Source organism: Gobio gobio (genome assembly GCF_949357685.1).
Source record: "Gobio gobio genome assembly, chromosome: 10".
NCBI classification, from domain to species: Eukaryota; Metazoa; Chordata; class Actinopteri; order Cypriniformes; family Gobionidae; genus Gobio; species Gobio gobio.
In genome coordinates, this window is record NC_137116.1 from 53,864,682 (window position 1) to 53,882,665 (window position 17,984).

General features: G+C 37.7%; 1 protein-coding gene across 1 annotated transcript in view; it reads left to right on the forward strand.

Annotated features, from left to right (window-relative positions):
* Positions 1 to 5,907: 5,907 nt before the first annotated feature.
* irak1 (interleukin-1 receptor-associated kinase 1) overlaps positions 5,908 to 17,984 on the forward strand; it is a 29,102-nt gene continuing 17,025 nt past the window's right edge. Inside the window, exons 1-7 of the mRNA XM_079828022.1 lie at positions 5,908 to 6,219; positions 6,854 to 7,021; positions 8,777 to 8,890; positions 8,974 to 9,056; positions 9,235 to 9,420; positions 11,896 to 11,960; positions 17,261 to 17,375. Coding sequence (XP_079684148.1) covers positions 6,108 to 6,219; positions 6,854 to 7,021; positions 8,777 to 8,890; positions 8,974 to 9,056; positions 9,235 to 9,420; positions 11,896 to 11,960; positions 17,261 to 17,375 — 843 coding nt within the window. The 5' untranslated portion in view covers positions 5,908 to 6,107. The remainder of the gene's footprint in view (positions 6,220 to 6,853; positions 7,022 to 8,776; positions 8,891 to 8,973; positions 9,057 to 9,234; positions 9,421 to 11,895; positions 11,961 to 17,260; positions 17,376 to 17,984) is intronic.

Below are 17,984 nucleotides of genomic sequence, written 5' to 3' on the forward strand. Positions count from 1 at the left end.
AAGAGCCGTTATTTTGTTTAGTTTGGCTTTCTCTGTAAAAACACCCCACGTATACCGAATCATAAAATTAGCACATAATGGCTACATTTCACAGTATCTGATATCACATATTTATGGCCAATAATGGGGTGAAAAAGGCAGTAAAAGAAGTAAACATCATGACTGTCAAATCTATTCTAATGCAGACCCACATGTTTTTATATATATTTAAACCAACCCATTCGGGTGTGTGTGTGTGTGTATATATATATATATCAGCGGCGTACAGTGGTGTTCTGAAACGAGAACAAAGGCCTCAGTCTTTAAAAAAAATATATAAATCAAAAAATGATTTATAAAAGACATGTCAATTCATGTCCCAGTTATTTAATGTCACATTTTCCTGGTTAAATATTACTTTACCGTACATAAAAAACAAATATGATACTATTTTGTAATTTTTACAGTAATAATGTAATGTTCTATTTATTAAAACCAATTATAAATCTCATCGATTTATCTTTGTAAGCAGTGTTACATCTTTTCCAAAATGATAACTAAAGGCAGTAACAATTTAAAAATATATATTTTATTTGTGAACTGATGTTGAGCTGTTCTTTTTAATAGTCATCTTATTTTCATCACTCATCATGCTCTGTAAACGCTGGTCACAGACATGAAGATGTACTTTTATACTTATATTAAGCTGATTGCTCAATAAAACCCCCCACAGTCATCACATTTAAGGCCATTTCAAGCGGTGATATATAAGTGAGCTGTTTACTTACTTTTTCCATTAGTCTTCCCATCACTGCCATCATTTTGCTCATTCGAAAACAAGAGGCATGATTTATCGCCTGAACCAATCATATCTAATCATTGCCTCCACTCGCGTGACTTTCCCCCATTCAATCTCAAACTAAACCCAGCGCACGCACATTTATGTCACATTTATGTTTGTAACATGAATTATTTTCTCATCCTATTTTTTTTGAGGAGGCACTGCCTCCCTTGCCTCCTCAGAGAAAAACGGCCCAATTCATATTTTTCACGTGACGTCACACGTTTATAGGAGGGCAAAACAAGGCTTTCCTCTATTGCCCGCCAGTTATTTTTACCAGGATTGTCGTCAGTATTAATGCAGTAAGACTGATATTAAAAGACCAAATTCAATATACACCTTATTGATGATGCAAACTTTATACAGGACAGCAGATGAACACAGAATATTAATGCAACATGAGTGTTTTTCCCATTGAAACCCATTCTAACCCCGGCTCATCTGCTCGCCTGTATATAGTGTGCATCATAATACAGGTGTAAACTGAATGTGATGTTTTAATATCACTGTTTTAGTCCATTACGGCACATTAAGGGAGGGTTGCACTGATTCTTTAGCCTGTGGTCAGTTCACCCTCCGTCTGCTGGTTTTACTGCGTAATTCATCTGTGTTTAAAAATAAGTCGATTTAAAATAAAACCCAGATCAACAAATCCTAGAGTAGCGTTACATTTTGCTTAATTTAATCCTTATTGGTGCAACTCACCCTATAGTGTTTTCAACATAAAGCGTTTTTTTAGTGACTGAAAAACTGCAGCAGGTGCCGTATATGGATCATAAGTGCCCAAAACATGCGTCTTATTCACATATTTTTGTTTTAAGATGGAAATTTGACAGGCTTGTGCTTCAGTTCAATGGAGTTCTATGGCGGTTTTGCCCTCCAATGCTAAATCTATGAATACAGAGGCAAGTCCATTGCCCCCCCCGGTAAGGATTGTATTCCTGTGTGTGTTAGCGGTTATTGCGGATCTCCTAACGTGCACCACCTCAGTGCTCTCTATATAAATGCATAACCAATCTTCACAGATCCCTGAATCTAATGGAATCACAAATTAATATTTTATATTCTAATATTGCAATTGTTAATTTGAACAGTCCCAGAGTGAGAGGGGGTTGCCTTATGTGTATTAATGCTTAAACATTCGTGGTTATTGTGGCTTGGGATGTCAGTTTTAAATGACACTCAGCACTTGTTAAATCTTAGTTAGTTCAGCTAGACTAAGATGTGTCGATTAGGGGTTCAAATGCATGCACATACCGGCCTTTTTTCCCCTCAAGTGTGTTTTAGAGTAGCCTCTTGGTATCTTAGATATGTTTAAAGGGTTAGTTCACCCAAAAATGAAACTTCTGTCATTAATGACTTACCCTCATGTCGTTGGACACCCGTAAGACGTTCATCTTCAGACACAAATGAAGATATTTTAGTGTAAATCTGATGGCTCTGAAAGGCCTCCATTGGCTCAATGCACTTTACACTCTCAAGACCCTTAAAAGACACTAAAGACGTCGTTACAAAGTCCATCTCACTACAGTGGTTCTACAATAACTTTATGAATCGACGAGAATAGTTTTTGTGCGCAATAAAAAACACCTAAATAACGACTTATATAGTGATTACGATTTCAAAACAAGGCATCATGAAGCTTCGAAGCGTTATGAATCAGCGAGTCGAATGAGCAGTTTGATTCGCCAAATTTCAGCGGTTTGACACGCGATCCGAATCATGAATCGACTCACTGATTCATAACGCTCTGAAGCTTCATGAGGCCGTGTTTTGAAATCGTCATCACTATATAAGTCGTTATTTAGGGGTTTTTTGCGCACAAAAACTATTGTCGCCGATTCATGAAGTTATTGTAGAACCACTGTAGTGAGATGGACTTTGTAACGACGTCTTTAGTGCCTTTTAAGGGTCTTGAGAGTGAACCGTGCCATTGTGCCAATGGAGGCCTTTCAGAGCCATCAGATTTACACTAAAATATCTTCATTTCTGTTCTGAAGATGAACGGAGGTCTGACGGGTGTCCAACGACATGAGGGTAAGTAATTAATGACAGAATTTTCATTTTTGGGTGAACTAACCCTTTAAAGCTAAAAGTATAGATGAAATTGGAATCGACAATCACACGGAGCACCGCATTTTTTCCTTTCCCCCCCTCAAGTCTTGTTAAGAACGAAAGCGTCTCCATTCTCTTCCTCCAGCCTTCCAGCCCCACCCCCGCCGCTCCCTCGACCCTCACCGGGAAGAGGCACAGAGAATACAAGAGCGTTTCCGCTCGGAAAACAAGGGCTATGTAATCATTTCAAGTAGTCAAAAGCAGATAAAGGAAATGGGTTTTCACGTCAGAGGAACGCAGCCCGTAAAGGCAAACTCAGTTAATTGCTTGAGGTCTAACAAGAGACTTTAAGCGTTGTCAAACAAACGTCTGACTAAACTCGAGCAGGAGAATGGAGGTCGCAGAACGGATTCCTTTAAAAGAAACCTCCTGACATGAATTAAAGTCAAGACAACTCTTAGTTTAAAGCTGCATCAGTCTGGCTGAAACAGAAAGGGTAGTGCCTTTATCACGGGAGACTCGCTAAGGTGGCAGAAGTGACCTTTGATTCTAGAGAAACACCAATGAAGGTGAATTCACTCGAATGCTTGGATTTTATTTGGTCGTTTTTCATAGGTAGGACGTGCACTGGTGTGTGTGTGTGTGTGTGTGTGTGTGTTGTAACTTAGAGGGTTCATTGTTGTACATTTATTCTTTTTTTCCCATCCCACCTAGAAATGATGTATTGTTAAAAACCCTCTGCTTTATGAACTTCTTGCCTTTTGTAGCGCTCAAAGCCCACTGACAAAAATGGAGCCCTGCAAATGGGCGAGGACAGAGTAAGAAAATTACTTTGATTATTTATATGTTGGTTTGTTTGTTTCACTTTCTTGTTCGTTTCGGGTTATTTGTGCCTCTGGCAGTGACATATGCTTTGGAATGTCCTTGTGTCCCTGTAGCCAAAAATACATGCTATGTACGTGAACATGTATCAATATGCATGATTGCCATTAGAAGATAGGACATTGCTTGCCCTTTACTATTATATATAAGATGTTTTCAAGCAGCTGTTTTCTAAGAGCTGAGCCCAACCACACTAACCGAATCCGAAGGTTAAAAAACTGAATGTGTTTGTTCAATGAAGGCTATCTGTGCACTTCGGTCATTGAAGTATTTTTTAGTTTTTTTTTTTAGTTTTAACTGGTAGCCGCCGCTGTATCAACAATCGTAGTGGCTTTGTAGATTTCTGTGTTCTTTTCATTATTAGCATTTTTAAAAACTCGTTTTATCTTGATAGCAATAGTGTGATAGTACACCCAGCAGATCCGATATGAGTTTTCTCCTTTATTACGTCTCTAATTTGTGTTAAACCGTAGGACTGAAGTCAAAAGAAAATGACCCTTATAACTAAAACGCAGTGCAAGGAGGACAATTTAAAGGCAACTGAAACAGAAGTTAAACTATAAGAAATAGAATCCAGTTCCACCGTGGTAGAAAGTTCATGGTCTATTTAACATAGTCTTGTGCCTTGAAGTTTCAGTAATAGAATTTATCTTTATACTGTAGTTGTATTTTTATTCCGAGTCCTGTGTTTGCCTCTTGTTGGTATTCAGTGCTTTGGATGTATTAAGGATTTATAGAAATCGAGAACATGTTTGCCTTGCTTTATTTTCTTAATTGAGAAAAAAAAAAGAAAAAAGGATAACATTATGGGAGGATGTATTTGGGCAATATCGATGATGTAAAATATAGGATTTTGATGTTTTTCATCCCTGATATGTTGAATGTTTCACAGATTAATGAGTGACGTGTGTTTGTTGGGAAATATTCTCCATTTTAACATGACCGTGTAAAACAAAACGAAAAACTTGGCCTCAAACATAATCTTCCAATCGCAACATGACATTTTACGACAATACTTCAACCTTGACCGGAAGGACAACAAGTCTAAGATCTGCACTTTATAAAGTATGTTTCCCGGCGGGACACCCATTAACTTTTTGTATGTATTTTTTACCTTTGTCCAAAGCTGTTTTGTTTTCATATTATTTTTTAATTTAGTTTTAAATAAAAGGGATGGGTAGTATGTATCTTTAAAAAAAAAAAAAAGTTATTTTAACCAAACAATCCTACAGACTAGGTGTCAGTGGTTATTCGCCATCTGCCAAGCTAAGTCCTTGCCTTCCTGAAAGTGAAAAGTATAGTTTGTGTCTACTTTTATAGTACTGTGTTACTGTATCATTTGTTTGCCGTATGTAACAGATACACAATAGTAAACAACATTTACCTGCTGTCTGTCTATAACATTTATTTCACTCACATCGCAAACAAAACACAGTGTTTGTGTTGCATCATTAGGGTTTTCTGTCTATAATTTAGAGAAAAAAAACATGACTGAAATAAGGAAAAGTACTGAACTAATCTGAAAAACAAAATCAATGTTTCAGTTTCACTGAGATTTTTTTACTCTGAGGTTTTGCTGTTTAACTTTTTATTTTATATAGAGTTTTATTACGTTTTAATTACTAATAAATGTGTTTCAGAGAAGGGAAAAATTGTGTATCACCGGATACACCGACAAATTTGTCTGGCATATTGCAAAAACAACAAATATGAGCAACGTGAAATTTACCCAGAGGTTTTGCTATTTAACTTCTTATTTTATATTGAGCTTTATTATGTTTTAATTACTAATACATGTGTTTCAGAAAAGAAAAAATTGTGTGTCACCGAATACACCGACAAATTTGTCTGACGTATTGCAAAAAACAACAAATATGAGCGTGACATTTGTGGAAAAGGAAATGAGTCATTTTGACATGATCGCGAAGGAGATTACGAACTTTACTACGAACTTTACTACTGTTGTGAAGGTGATGACTATGACTATGAATATGAATAAATGTTACTTGACGTCAGCCTCAGAAATTAGATATGAACTGCTGACGTTAGAAAGTTGGGCGCTAGTCCAACCGTCCAAGCCTTGAGGCGGTTGCTCATGAATATTAAGCAGATGACACGCATCCTTAAAAGGTGACGCAATAAATATTCATGAGCCAGGCTTCGCCATTAGTGCGATTAGGCTGTTGTGGTGACTGAAAGCAAAAGAGGAAAACAAGCCCACCAACACAAGTGACAGCCGCAAGCAGGAAACTCTCGCGATTAAGAACCACGTAAAGCAATATTAGAGCTGATTAAAACAAAAGTAAACACTTCTAATAAAGTCCGTTCAAACACGGAGGGGTTTGTGGAAATGTCTGGAGCGGAGTTTGACAAGGAGTTTCTGTACAGCTTACCCGCGTGTGTTATGAGTCAATTCACACGGCTTATGGACTCACTTTCACACTCAGACTGGATATTATTCGGTAAGGGAAATGTATTTATCTTTAGGTTTTTATTATATTATGTTGTATTTATTTAACTCGGAACGATAGAGGGTTAGCACCCTCGCTAACACACTTAGCCATCTGAGCGGTGACGTCAAAAGTTCAGTTTGTGATTTATTTATTTATTTATTTATTTTTAATATATATTTTCGTTTAGTTCTGAATAACTTTTGTACATTTTTGTAATGATATTTGTTTCGTTATGAATATAAAATAGGTAACGAATGGCCTGGCCTGATGAATCGGAGTAAATAAACTTGTAAATTATTAATAATATGATAAAAAAAAGCCAAGATTTGTTCAGCAATGGACCTGGTTCACTGAGGTTATGTTGTGTCCATTCATTCAGGTGAGATGCTGAGGTTTGATAAATCAATCACAGCTGTATTTGGTCTTTTTCTCAAATGGGGAATCATCTGAAATTAGTTTAAATAAGTTAGTTTTTTATGGCTATGTTGTTTTCAGAATGTCATCTTACACTTTATACAGGATTTTGATTCTTCCAAGTTTTGGCATGAATGATCCCATGTTAATTATGTTTTTTTTGTTGCTGTATGACTAATGTATTTTGGTGGAAACTAACCTTTTAAGAGTGCTTTTATGTCAATTACAGCTTCACGGGTAATTTCTGATCAGACTGAACTACGCCTTTTGGAACAAAGCCCCAGGCGCACCGACATCCTCATGCACAAATGGGGCTGTCGCAACGGGACGGTTGGAGAACTGGTGCAAATTCTTGAAGACCTGCAGTGGTTTCGACCCCGTGATATCATCCTTGAATGTATGCATGATTTGTATATTTTAATCTCATTGTATATGTTGTCAGTTGCTTGCTTCTGCTGTCTCTACCACATTTGATACCCTAACCAGCCATGTTATCAAGTGGGTTTTGTGGTGGTTACGAAACTCATCTGATAATCTTTATTCAGGCACTTTTCAGCGTCTCGTATTTAAGTTGTGAAGAACAAAGAAGCATTGTTGTGCTGTGATCACACATGCTTATTTGTTTTGGTTCTCTGATCACGCTTTAGATGCTACCGTTACAACCACTGGCATGAGGAAAACACAACGTATTGGGCTCCGCTTTAGAACACATTTGTGGTCTTATTATGCCTGATTCTTACGATGTTTCAAAGTAAAAAATCGTCCCTATAATCTTTCAGCAAAATACAATAACTTGCTCTGCCTCTGAAACGGAACCTAACAATTAATGTATAATAATAATTAATAGTCAACAGATATGGATTTTTCAATGGTTGCTACAGATAACTAGATATTATAATAATTCACACACACACACACACACACACACACACACATATATATATATATATATATATATATATATATATATATATATATATATATATATATATACACACACACAAGAGAGAGAAAATGCTCATATTTTTCGGTCTATTTTCAGTAATAATAGTAATATAGCAATGTTGTTATTGTTAACTAAAATAATTATATACATACACACACACACACATTATATATATATATATATATATATATATATATATATATATATATATATATATATATATATATATATATATATATATATATACACATATATGACCAAATATTCACTGAAATATTCACACAAAACATCACTGAAACTAACAATTAATGCATAATAATAATTAATAGTCAGCAGATATGGGTTTTTACAGATAACTAGATATTATATATAATAATTCTCACACACATATCTATATATATATATAAACACACATATATACACACACACATGTATATATATATATATCATATGCATAATTATATGCATAATAATAATTAATAGTCAGCAGATATGGGTTTTTCAATGGTTGCTGCAGATAATTAGATATTATATATAATAATTCTCCTCACACACACATCTATATATATATATATATATACACACGTATATATATATATATATACACACGCACACACACGTGTATATATATATACACACACATATATATTCATACATACATATATATATATATCATATGCATAATTATATGCATAATAATAATTAATAGTCAGCAGATATGGGTTTTTCAATGGTTGCTGCAGATAACTAGATATTATATATAATAATTCTCACATATATATATATATATATATATATATATATATATATATATATATATATATATATATATATATATATATATATATATATATATATATTTACTTTAATTAAATTACCAAATATTAAATCGTGCCTTGGCATAAATCTTAAATAAATTAGTTTGTTGAAATACTAAAACTGAAATAAATAAAGCTAAATAGAAACATTTAAATAAAATGACAAGCACATAACAAAATGACTAAACATTAAAATATAAACTGAAAATATAAAAATAAATCTAATTCAAACTAAAATATTATTATATACATACTATAATAGTACTTAAATAACACTGTGGGAAAAAGTGCCAACTGATATATTTTGGTTTTATGATTTTGTGTTTTGTACAATTTATTATAGTTGGATAATAAATCCATTAATGTGCTTGTGTATGCGTTTCCAAAGGTAGACGTATACCACAGTCTCATTCGAAGCAACACTGGCCTTCAGCGGAGCCACCAGCCTCTGCATGTCCAACCAGCACCGACAGCTTTATCAAAGAGTTTCTCCCTGTCCACGGTAACATCTTACACTTCCTACAGCGCTTCATGATATCTGTGGTAAAGATATATCTTTAATATGCGGTTGTTTTGTATTTCTAGAACTCAGGCCTCTACCCAAGCCTAGCCCTCCACCGCCTGATCTGGACTCCACCGATCCAAGAACCTCAAATGTAGCCGGAGAGGTGCTTTATTTGATTTAAAACAGAAATCCAGCCATTACAAGTGCTTTATATGTTTTGAGCATACTCTCTGTTTTTATTGTGCTGGCGAGGCATTAGTCAGCATGACTCTTCCTTTAGCCATCATGTGTTTCTTCCCTTCAGTTTCTTAATCCACTGGCTCTTTTGTGCTTGTTCACAGTGCCCGTGCAAGAACCCGGTGGATCCCCCTCCTCTTTACTCTACTGCGATGAGCTGGCCGTTTGAGGAAATACAGAGTGGCACATGCAACTTTTCCACATGCAAGCAGATTGGAGAAGGAGGTTTCGGGCACGTGTATCAAGCTGTGATGCGAAACACTGAGTTTGCTGTGAAGAAGCTGAAAGAGGTACTACATTTACATTTATGTATTTGGCAGACGCTTTTATCCAAAGCGACTTACATTGCATTGAAGGTAGGGCTGAACGATATGGACAAAATTTCATATCTCGATTTTCATGCCAGATATCTCGATATCGATACAATGCGATATGACTACGTGTTCGGTGAAAACCAAGCATTTCTCAGAAAAATAAAAAGATCATAATACAAAAAAATGTGGAAAGTATAGTTTTATTTTTAAGAACAAGTCATCAACATTGACATAAATTACCAAAAAAATACATTACAAATCAAACCTCTTAATGCAGCTCTGCTTTGAAGGTCCCATGGCATAAAATTTTCATTTTATGAGGTTTTTCAACATTAATATGAGTTCCCCTAGCCTGAATATTGACCCCAAGTGGATAGAAATGTTGATCGGTGTAAACCCGAGTTCTGGCTGTCTTTCTCTGCCTTTGAGAAAATGACAGGCCAGACGAGCCAATCCTGAAGTCTCCTGGTTTGACGTCCAAGCAGGAACGGTTTCCTCCCTTTCCTCCGCCCAGAGAATCTGCCACGCCCATGCAAGCGCTCCAGAGATCATTGCTTGTGAACGAGTGAATGCTGGCAGTTTCTCAGTGTTTGGATGTACAAATGAAAACAAAAGTCTTTTTTCAGTTCCTTCTGATCTGTGATCATTGATTTCTTATGTGTAGCTAATTATTTATTATTCGTGCACACGCAGCGGCTTTTCTCTCTCCCGACAGAACGGTGTTTTCGTGTTTTCTATCTTGTGAGTCAGTGTTTTTGTACGTCCTCGTCGCGTCTCTCTGTTCTAAAATGTGCACACAGTCGGGAGTTTCTGCTCAACATCAGCAGAGCCACATCTTTAGAGATAAACCTCACACACGCCGAAGCTCGGCCTCCAACATCCCCGACCCCCAGTACTGCATCTGGCCCACAGCGGAGGCGCCAAACGCGGCGTGAGATTAAGCAGAAGGGGGGTAAGCGTGAGGGTATCCGGCTAGGCTAGCCAGCTTTCCCCACAATAAACTGGATTACATTTGATTACTGCTGTTGTGTCTTTGTTTGCGCTGTGTAACGTTACTCAATGCGCGTCACTGACGCTATTCATATGATTGGAACATATCTAGAAATAATGCTATACTCAACACTTACTAACTCGTTCATCTCGACAGCTGTAATGGTACATTGCATGTGTTACAAAGTTGGTCGAATAATGATGAAGACGGACTCGGCGTGACTGGGACTCGTGTTTATTCAGAACTCTCAGATACAAACACAATAAACTCGCGCTGACTGACAGCGCTCTCACAAATCAGTAGTTACTATAAATAACTTTGTTAGCAATCGCTCCGTCTCCGTGATGTCCGGTTCGCGAACGAATCATTCTTTTGAATCGGTTCTTTTTAGTGAACCGAACCAGTTCACCAAATCGGACTGAATCGTTCTAAACGGTTCGCGTCTCCAGTCAGCGCTGATCCATAATTTACTAAAGTTACTAACTTTCTGACATGAGTGACAGTCCCTCCGACTAGAAATAGACTAATAACCTGAAGTATATGCTGTAACAGTTCACCTTGAACTGAGACATGCTGAGAGAACTGATGAGAAGTGAACTCTGGTCCATCCGTCTCTCTGGCAGCAGCTCGTGCGTCGTAGACCTCGTTAAACCACGCCCCCTCCGCTCATTTAAAATGCAAAGATGTCAGCCAATCACAACAGTGGGCGTTTTTACTGAAGTCTCACAGCAGACACGCCTCTTGAAGCAGGGCCTTCAGCCACAGGGCAAACAGCAGTATAGAAAAAATGCCTTTTATTTCTAAATTATGACATTTTATGATGTAAAAATCATACTAACAATATAAGTACACCTCAGGAAACATTATAAAATAATAGAAAAATGCCATGCCATGGGACCTTTAACAATAAATAACAAATGCAGCAGCTGGTGGAACATTGAAAGTGCATTGAAGTGCAACAACATTTATATTCTTACACATTGTGTAAGTAACTTCAATGTTTACTCTATTCTATTCCCAGTTCACCAGCCACTTACTTTTAAGTATTTCGGGAGAAGTGGATGAATTCACGTGTTGTAAACATAGAGGTTGTAAACCCAACAGATTCGATTCTCTGAACTGCAGAGTTGTATGCAGGGCGAGCGCGGAGAGGGGAAATCTATATCGTCTATATCGTTGCTTTTCTCGATAGTAATATCTTGAAAGTTCATATCTAGATATAGATACGATAACGCTATATCGTTCAGCCCTAATTGAAGGTACACATTTTACATTTTGTCAGTTCTTGCTTTCCCTGGGGATCGAACCCATGACCTTGGCGTTGCTAGCGCTCTACTTTTTGAGCTATTAAAATAAACATCTATGAGTTTGTTCGTTCTGTTATTGAGTCGTTCAGTTTGTTTCCTAAACATCCATGTTCTTTCTCTCGCTCTTTTCTTTCATGTGGGTGTTCGGAGCAGGACTCTCATTTGGATTGGAGTGTTGTGAAGGAAAGTTTCAGGACGGAAGTGGAAAAACTCTCACAGTAAGAAACTCCGTGTCTGTCCATCCTCTGCTCCTTTGGCTTTTGCTTTCTTCTCTCATGCTTTAAATCTGTCTTTCCTGATTTGTCTAAAGGCACCCACACACTACAAGATAATCGGGATGATTTTGGGCCCAACTCTCCCCTTCCGACAAACAATCCTAGGTAAAGTCCCGATTATCTTGATGGTTCTACAGATGACCTTATCAGATTTTCCTGTGGTGTGTCAAATCACCTTTATTTATACAGCGCTTTTTACAACACAGATTGCCTCAAAGCAGCTCCACAGTGATGATAGGAAATCAACCTCGCTTCCGACAAAAAGCCTTTGATCAATTTCTGTCGTAAAAGCTGACCAGCTATTCAATTCGGTGCCATTCAAACAACACCATCCCCGATCAAAACAGAAAACCCCCAATCAAGAAAGAAAACCACGAAACCGGCCCTGTGATGTGTGTTAAGAGCAGTGGTGTAAAGTAACGAGTTACAAAATACTGTAATTGAGTAGTTTTTCTCAGGAATTGTAGTTTAAAAACAGTGTACTTTTACTTGAGTACATTTTAAGTAGCCTGGCTCCGCCCTCCTACGTACTTCCCCTCAATTTTCATTTTCCTTCAGTACTCCGTCTGGGACTGCTGTATAGTCTAATGCTGCGTTCACACCAAACGCGAATTGAGCGTCAAAATCGCGTCTACCGCGTCTAGTTTCACGCGCGAACATTTTGAATGCATTCGCGCGTCTGCAGAGAATTGGACGCGCGTAGAAATCGAGCGTTTGAAGCGAAATTGACGCGCGTTGCATATGCATTGAAGGCACTCCAGGAGAAATATGTCATAAAACACCACTCTGCCTCTTTTCATTTTCATTAAACATATATATTAAGCATTAATAGCCACACAAATGTGGTCCAGGCAACTCCTACATCATCTTCAGTACATGTATATTTAAATATCCTTAAAATATAAAGTTATTAAACTTCTCTTTGCCCTCAGTCAAAACGATTTGGCAGACAACAAATTATAGATTCATGAGAGCAAAGCTCGGCCGTTAGATCTACACAAAACGAACCACTACAGGACATCAGAGCCAGCGGCAGACGCCAGAAGGACTGGCCGAGGAAAGGCTGCCTTCGCCGGGGTTATGAGCAGTGATTGCCCGGTGATCGCCTGGATCTCACAACTCCAAAAACACAAGATTATTTTTTTTAAATAGGCGCTCTCTTTATAAATAAACCACAGATTTGAGCTTTAAACAACTACATTCCCACCTGAAAACATCTTAAAACTAAATTTTGTGACACAATAGTACTGTTTTTAATTTATGCAGGGTTTCTCATACACGTCACTTTACCACGTGACAGCAGCGAGCAGGCTCCTGATTGGTTAACGCGGCGCGAATTGACGCCAAAGTTCAAATTTTTCAACTCGGGCGTCAGACGCGAATTCGCTTCAAACGCGTGAATGCACAAAAGCACCATTCGCGTGTAACGCGCGTATCGCGCAAGACGCTCAATTCGCGTCCAATTCGCGCGAACTGGACGCGCGAATGAAGCGGATTCGCGTCCTTCGCGCCGCGCGTAACGCGCCTTCCGCGCCGCGGGACCTCCAGACGCGTGTCAACGCGCCTTTCCATTGACTTAACATTGAAATCACTCGCGCCTGACGCTCAATTCGCGTTTGGTGTGAACGCAGCATTAGGTTTTCTCCGAACTATTTTTTACCAGTCCAATCAGCGAACAGAGGGAGTGTCTGAGAGCGATGATGCTGATGTTGTGCGCTAGTTTGAGTTGTAGTTCATTAATGGTGGCGGAGAAAAGATGCAAGCGAAGCCATTCATTCCGTTGTGGCACCCCTGCCGAATATCCAGAAGTAATATCCAGAAGTTAAAGTTTTATTGGTGGCCATGATGTTGTGGCCCGAGAAAAGTTTGATTTTCCAGCTCGCTCCGTTAGTGGTGAAGGAGTTGCTGAAGCATTAAAATCCCCGGCCGAATGACCGACTGTTTTAGACAAACACCAAGGTCGTGTGGTAATGTAATTGCTCTCCAAATCCACATCTCTGACTTTTCAAGAATATATATTTTATCTTATCTATATCTTTGACCAGAATATAACCTTTTTGACCCCTGCAGATCACCGTGCGGTTGTAATTTGGATGCATTTCTAGACTTGTATTTCTTTAAATGCTGGCCAGTATTTACAATAATTAATATTACATATTTCATCACCGTTAAAAAAATAAAAGGAAGAAAAGCACGTAAACATTTGAATCGGGCCGTTATTTACGGCAGCATTTATTCTTATCATACCAAGCATATGACAGCATATTTACAGCATATACAATCATGTAATGGACCACGAGAGCAGCCGTTCCCGATCACACAACTCTCCCCTCCACCGTGAATAAATCTCAATCCGAATGCACAAGGTTTTATCACTGAGGTGGCTGCACATTTATTTGCGGACTTCCATGTGAGAAACAGAGGCGAACATTAGCGATTGGTTATTTCCCATGATCGATACAATCGATTGATTACCTTTTAAAACGATGTTAGATTGATATATGTCGTCCGGAAGGCCATCTTGCCGAGCACAGATCGATGTAGTTAGATCATAGGAAAATAAATCGATACATCGATGTAGTAGATGAATCGTTACACCCCTAGTTATGGCAGATCAGAGTGACTCTGAGCAGATCCAATAGTTTTGAACTTCAACAGAGTATCACCTTCTAGGAAGCAAACGCTTGTCAATGGAAAGTGGCCAGACTCTGTACAAATGAAATGTAGGAGAGTCTGGTAAGATCAGGCTACATTTTAAGGGCTGTATCGGTACTTTGACTGCACTATTTTCCTTAAACCTGCCGTCGCTACATTATGTTTATTTTTTTCCTGTCAACGTGATTGGCTAAGATGAATAATCAGTCCTGTGACTCCCGTTAAATCAACCATGATAGCGAGTCACGACCAGCCTAGAATGAGAGGCATGCGTGCTTTATGAAAGGGGGTTGTTGCTGGTTACTGTATGATGACTGAAATCGGGAAATTGCCTTAAACATTTACTAAAAATTGACTGCTGAATATAAAATGTTCTAATAACGCACAAATGGTCCGTATTCTGTTAGCGCCGCACAAGCTCGCGGTGCCTTCTGCTGGAAACACTTCCTTTAGCTTGATTGTTTGCCAGGCTTCAGTTCATTAGACATAAACCGATCGTCACTGCTAGATTTGTGTCCCTTACATCGATTTCGCTCAGCATGTAAACTTTCTGTCGGCTTATTGAAGTGCATATTTTAATGTAATGTGTTCTCACATGGCGATTTAAAATTTTTGTCGATGTATATAGCAAACAACTTTAATAAAACATCAGATTTATATTTAAATCAGGTTTATTTTTTTCATTTCAAGCAAAAATAATCAGTGGTGAAAATTGTGAGTTACTCGATTCTGATTTCTGAAGTGTATTCTTTTTGCAGCGAAAACATCCATTGAAATTAAAGCAGTAAATGCGTCTTGAAAAGAAAGAACTCTGCTTTTTTTAAAGGTAAAATTGTTAATGTACAACGCTTTGCAACCTTTTGTAATTAACCGCAAAATCTCTACAGAATGGTTGTCATGTTACCAGATTGTTGGTTGCTTTTTTTTGTTTTTTGTACTTTATTTATTTTTATTTTTTTAACAAGACAAACAAAAACAAAAAAAAGAAAAACCAGACAGACAGACCAAGAAACAGCAGGCAAAATCGTCATAGATTAACAGAAATGTTCAACATCATGTAAAACAGGAAAAAAATAAACAAAACAGAAAAAAAACATATACATCTCAATTTGTGTTCAGATAAGATTTCCAGTTTTTCCAATATGCTTCATATTTCCTCCTGGCAGGTCTCAGAGAGAAAGTCAAATGTTCCTTAACACATATATTTCCTGTACTATTTTTATCCATTCGGCAATTGTTGGGGGCTCTTTACTTAGCCATTTCCTAGTTATTGCTTTCTTACTACCTGCTAAAAATATTTGTAACAAATATCTATCTGTCTTTCTCAGCCCTGTTGGTAGATTTCCTAAATATATAACGCTGAAATTAAACTCAAGCTCTAAGCCGATGATTGACCTAATTGCCTTCACCACCTCTACCCAGTACAAAGAAATAATAGGACACTCCCAAAAGATATGAAAATGACCAGCAGACATGTTACCACACATTCTCCAACACTGACTGTGTTCAGGATTGTTGCTCTGTGATTTTTTTATATTGGGGGTTATCGGTTGCTTTCTTAAATATTACAAGACCGATTGTTAGTGCTAGTAGTCAAAAATAAAACTTGGAGAAATATTGAAATAGTGTTGGTTATCTCATGTTCTTCCTGAGAATCCTCCATAAAAGAGTAAGCTACATTTTTCATTTTCAGGGTATAAGGTGGAATAACATTAATAGCATAAGACTCACTACTCTTGAGTTCTTTTAAAAGGGCTACTTTTTACTCCTGCTTTGAGTAGTATTTAGGACAGGTACTAGCACTACATTTTTTGACAGTGCTTTTACTTGAGTATGCTTTTTCAGTACTCTTTCCACCAGTGATTAAATCTGCTCGTCGGGCTGCATCGTTCTCTAATCATAAATATCCAACATGTTGAATATTTGCGATCAGAAGTCCTGTTCACGCACTAGATTGTCATATGGAACGAAAACAATACCCAATCAGGACGCGAGCTAAACTCCATCTAAACCTTTTTTCCCCCCTGCAAATGTTCTGTAAAATGCAGTCCAACACTATAACCACTATTTCTTCTTGCCCACCGTCCGCCATGTTTGTTCACGTTTGACCCCGTGTTCACAGTCGGGGCTCTGGCTGTTTGTGAATGTAATCTGTGTGTGTGTGTGTGTGTGGTGTGCTGTCTTGGTCATATCGCGGCACTCCACACACTATAAAAACACCTTTTTTTTTTTGTTGTGGTTTCTCAAATTTTGAAAAAATCTGATAAGAAAATCTTTTAGTGTGGGCCAGCTTTTTCCAGTCTGGCTGTGATTCATTTATGTTAGTTTAACAGAAGTGCTGAACGGGACTTAACCGCTAAATTTGATTGCTCTTTATGCAAAACACCTCTTCATGAGCCAAAAACTCTGTTTTTTTTTGTGGTTGTCATGCTGTTGTCTCTTAATTAGGTCTTTTTTTTTTCTGACACATTTTTCAGCCAACACTTTCAAGCCTTGCTTCCTTCAGCTACTGTAATGCTCTCATTAAATATTATGTAATACAATCTAAAGCAAACACATTTTTTATTAGGCTCTTTCTTATTCTGCAGGTATCGGCATCCCAACATAATGGACTTTGTTGGCTACAGTATAGAAGGACAAACTTACTGTCTCATATATGTTTATATGCCAAATGGCTCTTTAGAGGACCGACTACGTTGTGAGGTGAGTTGTCACTTTTGCTGCTTCATCATTTACTGTTACTTGAAGGCGTAGTTGACTCAAAATTAAACCGTCACTTTTTACTAACCTTCATATCATTTGAAACCTGTATGACATACAGTGAAAGTGAATGGGGACAAGGCTGATGAACACAAGAAATTACACCACTAAAAGCTCATGACTCCTATTTGAAGTGTTTTGAAGTTATGCGATATAATTCAATTTAAAGGGGACATTGATTGTGATTTGACTTTTTCAACTTTAGTTAGTGTGTAGTGTCACTGTTTGAGCATAAACAACATCTGCAAAGTTACGACGCTCAAAGTTCAATGCGAAGGGACAAGGGAGATATTTTCTTTTACAGAAATCACTTTGTGATTACAACAAACGGCTAGTAAGGACTACAACAAGCTTCCTCCCGGTTTGGTTACATAACAAACCCTAAAATTTACATAAACCCCACCTCCGGGAACACAAAACAAAGGGGGGTGAGGCCATGTTGGGCTGCTTTATGCTGCATTCACTCCGAGGTTATAATCGTTAACGAAAACGAACGAAAAAACGAAAACTAGGTTGGAAAAAATATTGGCGTTGACTGAAATAAAAATAAAA